Genomic DNA, 6625 nt, shown 5'->3' on the forward strand with positions numbered 1-6625 from the left:
TATACATATGACAACCGATGAAATAAAATTAAGATAAATCATTTAAACTTTAAAAGATGAAATCGTATACTCGAGACAAAGAACAAAGACAAAATTACTTTTGTTTTAAATGAAAAATAAATGATGTAATCACTAAATACTCTAGTATATACAAATTTGCTCATATAATTACATCTCGTTCAAAAAACTGTTTTCTCATAGTTGGAAGAAATATATAATAAATGAAATTAGAGTCACTCTAACTACATTAGTTGAAATTCGTCTTGACGATCCTCCCATGGCTAAAGTTGGCAACCACGATGACCTGTTTGGATCGTTTGCAGTTTCCGGCTCTCTAAGAATAATTGGTGGAGCATTGGTCGTTGTTCCGGTTGTTCCCGATGCTGGTACTGACGATGATTTTTGGCTGAAAATCAAACAATGAGAAAAAAACATGTTATAAAACATCATTATATTTTAAACTTTATTTAAATTAAAGTTTTATTATATCTATCTTTACTTAGTTTTTGTCTTACATGCACCAACTATAGATGTAAATAAATGAACTTATACGTAATTATTTTATCTATAATTGAACAGTTAAATTGATATGAAGGTAGTATATGTTTATTAATTTTACCTTGTTGAACCAGGACAAAATGTAACTGTATAATCTGCGCCCGTACACGTAAAAGTACTCGTAGCATCATCGTAAGCGTAGCTATACGATTCAGGGCATGCCGATTTAAAGATTTCAGAATAGACCGATGGGCGACAAGTATCGGGTGATCCAAATGACCCGCTACAACAATATTCCGGGTTCCCAAAAGCCTCACATGCACTTTTGCAAGCCTGCCCGTTTCCAACCCGTAACTCGGCCGGGCAAATTCGGTTCAAATCGGTCACACATCCAGTTGTATCACACGCTCCTGTCCCACCACTAGCATCAACTGCCATAGGTAAGTTATATCCATCCACTAAGCTGACGTCATAAAAGTCTAGTCCGTTTGATCCTGACCCTGAACCTGACCCGATTGTGAACTCGGCTAAGGTTGCAGGTGGGGTTGCACCGGCCCCATTGCATGATATTTGATTGGACCCACAGTCGCCGGTTGCACAACTTCCTTGACCGTTTGGATCGAAAGTGCAGCCGGTTCTACCCCAAAACCGACCCGACCAACCCGGTGTGGCTTGAAAGGATCGTGACTCACCCGGGCTAAGTTCGAACCCGGTGCTATCTAATGGGGTGCTACCTGCACTTGACAATATCCCCGGCCACACATTGTAGTCACATCTGTTTTTGAACGTGAATGTACTTCCCATTGTACCTGAATATACAAATTAATTAAATGGAACTAATTAGCACCAAACTTTAGAATATAATTATTAATTATTAATTATTAATATTATAATAATTATAATTATAATTATAATTATAATTATAATTATAATTATAATTATAATTATAATTATAATTATAATTATACAATCTTATTCAAAAAATTTCACCTAAGTACCTAACTTATACTATCTTCCTTTTAAACGTACTTATAATATGCTAAAAAATCTAAATAGACAAAGTTTTTTAAAACAAAATTGTCGAAGTTTATAAAAACTAGCTAATTGAATACTCCTCATTCAACAGATGAATACAAGTTTTAAATCCGAATATTTTATCTATGATAAGTAATTTTCTCAAACCATTCAAATTAAGAAATTTTATATGACTGGAACCTTATGTTATCACCAAATGCGGAAAATATTACCTTTGCAAATCACCAAGAAAAAGAAGGTTGCGTATAAATAACGAGAAACAAACGAGTCTCGTGCCATTAAAAAGTTGTAAATATGCCAAGTTGATGAGATCTTTCAAAAACTTCCTGTTGGAGAGCGTTCTTTAAATCGCTGCACCGTGTGGTATGTCACTTATGAATTCGTTATAGGTACTATCGTAATGTGCGATTTGATTGACTTGAATTTACAAGAACGAAGGTTTGGGGTAGGTTTGAGATAGTGAAACGCAAAGAATATGGTGTTAATTGAGAGATGGAGAAACTTATGTTATATAGGGTGGTAAGTATTGGGATTTGTGTTAAGAACGGGAATAAAAAAGGAAATAACATTAAATTAGTTTGGAGATCAAGTTAAACTTAGAAGTCAAGTTTACCTAAAGAGTAAGTAATTGATTTTTAGAATGTGTTTTAATTGTAGGTCAAGTTTAACATGTTGAGCAAGAAAAAACTAATTAGAAAATCTGACGATTTTAAGATTAATATTTCTCTATAACAACAACAACAACAACAACAAATAGACTAATAATTTGTTATTTTGTGCATAATAATAAATAAAAATATATTTGATGTGCGTTTGTGGATTAAACATTTTTTCCGTACGATTAGAGTTAAGTAAAAGATTTGTATGTATGGTGTAAATTAAAAATAAATAAATGAATAAAAATACATAATAATGGGAAATAGAGAATATAAGGATGGGGATTGGAGAATTGAAGGTGTAAAGGCGAGTCTAACTTTGGAAAAGTTGGCTACTAAGTTTTTTGTATGATCACCTTTACGAGGATGGCGTTCATTTGTTACTGAATTATTTGTTACTGAATTACTTGGAAGTTAACTCATTCTTTTATTGACTTTTGTCATAGCTAAATTTATTTAAAAGGCAGAGTAAATAACTAAATACTAACACTTTTTTTTTTTTTTTTTTTTTTTTTTATAAAAACAAGCATTACATTTCATAATAAAACCACAAACGATACATCGAGAGATACAATGCCAAAAGGTAACACCTCCAAGCCTGCAAAGTGCAGTCAAAGGAAGCGAACCGAAAAAACAAAAACTAAAGAACACGAATATATATACAACTTTGAAAATACAAAACAAGCGAAGAGTATGGAGATTAATTAGCCAATTCCAGTTCTAGTGTTTGTCGATAGAATATAAAACCCCGGGTTGATCAACCATTGATTCCAATCCAACGAAGCTTTTTTTTAGTCTTTTAGAAATCCACCCGAAACTTATCAATTGAATATTTGATAGGATATTGGCCGCGTTCCAAGCTTCTCCTTTGAAAATGAGATTGTTCCTCGCTTTCCAAATGTGATAACTACAAACCCATTTGGCACATTGCCATATAACTTTGCCCATTGTGGATAAATCATTGTAAGGGAACGAGTCATCGAAGCTCTGGTCAAGCGAAAAGTTGTTGACAGGAGGAGTGTTCCACCATGTAAAGAAATGATGCCATAGGTTTAACACACAAGGGCATTGGGTCGTGATATGCTCAACAGATTCAGAGTCTGACGTGCAAAGGGGGCAAAGAATGGAGTCTAAATCGATACCTCTTTTATCCAATTCAACAAGAACGGGAATTCTTTTTAGTTTAGTTCTCCACACGTAAATAATACCGATCTTTTATGGTACTCCTTTGTTGTCATACCCCGTCCTAATCCATCTGGACGAAGTCACCAACATCTGGTCCCATTGCGATGATCGACTCCAAGTAATGTCTTTAAAATGTGCAAATGCACATCGGAAGATTTCTTTCATACCTGAGAATAAACATGCTTTCAAGTGTCAACCAAAAGGTTGGTGAGTTCATAAGTTTATCATAAAACAATAAAATTCATCATTTTGATAGACCACAAGATTTAAATCCTGCATGGTACAAATGGGCCCGAATCCTATACCCACCTGTAATGTACATGCGATATCTTTTAAATACAGTACACCTTTCTCGTGTACGAAATCATCTTTCATAAATCTTAGTAACCGTACACATATTTTGTGCACAAAAATAACATACACATAACCTGTGTATAAAATCATTCTCTCGATACAAAACATTCACTTTTCATTGCTTTCATAGCTTGGCTTGGTAACCGACCTTAACATATAATGCGCATAATAATATCCCCAAAACAGAACATCTCGTCTGTATAATAATCATATAAACTTCGAAGTACTGAACACCACGCCCACTAGCCCTTCCGTCTAGTGAACATTCTGGGTGGGGGTGTTAAACTCGGTAGCTACCTTTAGGATTCGCGTCAATTAGGCGTGCACTAATTCTCAAAATTAGTGATGTTCCCTAATTCTTAGGTTACCAAGCAATAATAATCAGGGAAAAAATATTCATATCAATTGTGGCAATTATCACGTCCACATAATTCAATGGTGGCAATGTTTTGCTTGTGTCTATCTCGTCAAACATTTATAAAAGCATTTCATGTATTCGCAGTTCAAAATGTATTTAAAAAATATTTAATAAAGCAGTTGTAAAAGTAGAGCATTTATTCTCAGTCCCAAAAATGTAAAGAGTAAAAAGGGAATCAAATGAACTCACCTAATTTATTTTGTAGTAAAAATACATATATCAACATTGAACATAGTGTAGGGTTGGCCTTGGATTCACGAACCTATTATTCAATCATGTATATTAATACATGTAATGGTAATCGAACAACTATATATATTATTAGTGATTTTATTTGTTATTTTATATCATGTATTTTATTAATAACTTAATTAGATATATTTATCTTTATATAGACAATTAACATTTATTACAAAAGTATTAATATGATAGGTTTCATGTCATAAATATATTTTTATATATAAAAAATCTTCATTTGATATATTAATAATAATAATAGTAATTATGATAAAAATAATACTAATTATGATAAAAATTATGATAATTCTAATAATAATAATAATGATAATTTTAATATAAATGATAAAGATAGTACTAATAATAAAAATTGTTTGTAATGATAATACTAATAACGTTTAACGATAATACTAATAATTATGATATAATTTTATTAATAATAATAATAAATCTAACAATAATAATAATAACAATAATAATAATAATAATAATAATAATAATAATAATAATAATAATAATAATAATAATAATAATAATAATAAAAATAATAATAAAAATGAGTAATAAGTAAACTACCTCAAAGAAGTAATCCTAAAAAAATGCCCAAGTCTGGGTTTGAACCCGCGACGTCCCGCTAACCCGATAACATCCTTAACCATATTTATTATTATTGTCATTTCACATATCATTAACGAATCATAATCATCACCATGCTACATCGTCTTATTATTTTGTGTATCATTATATTTAATTCGTTATTCGTTATCCTCGTCTTCATAATCACCATCAACGTGATCATAATCATAATCAACACTCGTCATCATCATGTATTCGTTTGTCATCATCGTTATGATTTCATGTATCATCTAACATCATAACCATCATTGTTATCTTTATTTAACATTATCACAGAATCATCATCTCTTCACTCATCACAGCTTTATCATCATCATCATCATCCTGACATCGTGATCATCATCACTAAGCTTCATTCCACTATCATATTTTCATCATCACTCTCGTCATTTAACATCATCAACATGATTCATCTCATGTCATCATAATCATCATTAAACATACTATTAATCATCTTCTTTAGTCATCATCTTCATCATCTTTGAATCATCCATCATCATAATACACGACATCCATTCTCATTTTCACCACCCATCATTATCATAACCGAAATCATGATTGATCATCACCATGATCATCATCTAATAATTATTTCACAGTCATCATCAATATTGTGAGCATGAATCATATCATAACCTAATCATCTTTTATATCCTAAATATCTCATCATCATGATTGTCTATCATCAACATCTTAATTTTTTTCAACGGGTTTCATCATTATCTATGTATCACGATCCATATCATGTAATCATTTTATCATATCATTAAGTCGTCACCATTAAAATTGTATCATCATCATAACTTATACCATTATCATCATTTTCTAACATCAAGTCCTCACCATCATGCATTAAGGGAAGTATTTGATTCATGTATGTGGATCGACAAGAAACAGGAACCAGCAATTTTCGAACAGTAGCACAGCCCAACTGAAACGATAATTGGATCACGGCCCAACTGAAACGTCAAGTCTTCGGTCCAAAACAAGGTGGCGGCCCAAATGCAGTTTCTAAGCCCAAGTTAAAAGCCTAACTTGTATTTTGTTAGGTTCTGTCGACATCCCCCAACCATAACAAGTATAACGATAATATTATAAATAATTAAACCTAAAAAAAAAAAGAATCCTAGGCGTGTGACTCTGTATCCTTTTCTTTTTAATCGACAGCAACATCAAACAGATGATGACAAAGCTGTTTAATCAGGAAGAAAATGCTGCCGAGTTCGAAACAGAAAAAAAAATCTAAGAAAAAAAATAGCAGCGTAGAAGTAGGAATTTCCTGTTTTCGTTTAATCATCACTTCATCTGTACTTTTTATCGTCTTCCTTCCATCTTCATCATTCAAGTTTCATCATCATCCTTTCTTGAATCCTCCTCACATCACGTCATCATTATTCTTTACCGTATCATCACAGATTCAAACAGCAGCAAAAACAGTTTCATCTTCTTATTTCTTCGCTTGAACTGCATCAGATATAGCAGTAATACAGTGACAATTCTAGAGGTTTTTGGTGGTGATTTTAGGGTAGGTTACAGTGGTGTAATCAAGGAAAATAACGCAACAATAGTTAACGGTTGTAGTGGTGCTCGATGGGTTGATGATGGG

General features: G+C 32.2%; 1 protein-coding gene across 1 annotated transcript; it reads right to left on the reverse strand.

The window, feature by feature from the left end:
• Positions 1–195: 195 nt before the first annotated feature.
• On the reverse strand, positions 196–1312 carry LOC139857914 (thaumatin-like protein 1). Its single transcript, XM_071846767.1, has 2 exons — positions 620–1312; positions 196–406 (listed from the first exon to the last, which is right to left on the reverse strand). Exons 1-2 carry the CDS (start codon positions 1300–1302, stop codon positions 196–198), a joined length of 894 nt encoding a protein of 297 aa, XP_071702868.1. The 5' UTR covers positions 1303–1312.
• Positions 1313–6625: the final 5313 nt, after the last annotated feature.

Source organism: Rutidosis leptorrhynchoides, chromosome 1 (genome assembly GCF_046630445.1).
Source record: "Rutidosis leptorrhynchoides isolate AG116_Rl617_1_P2 chromosome 1, CSIRO_AGI_Rlap_v1, whole genome shotgun sequence".
Taxonomy (NCBI): Eukaryota; Viridiplantae; Streptophyta; class Magnoliopsida; order Asterales; family Asteraceae; genus Rutidosis; species Rutidosis leptorrhynchoides.

What these genes read in the sequence shown, in the direction of transcription:
- LOC139857914 (XM_071846767.1), bottom strand. Translation starts at nt 1,302, where the DNA reads ATGGGAAGTACATTCACGTTCAAAAACAGATGTGACTACAATGTGTGG. An exon ending in TTTTGTCCTGGTTCAACAAG is followed by an intron (nt 407 to 619) that starts GTAAAATTAATA and finishes TTTGATTTTCAG; the next exon opens with CCAAAAATCATCGTCAGTAC.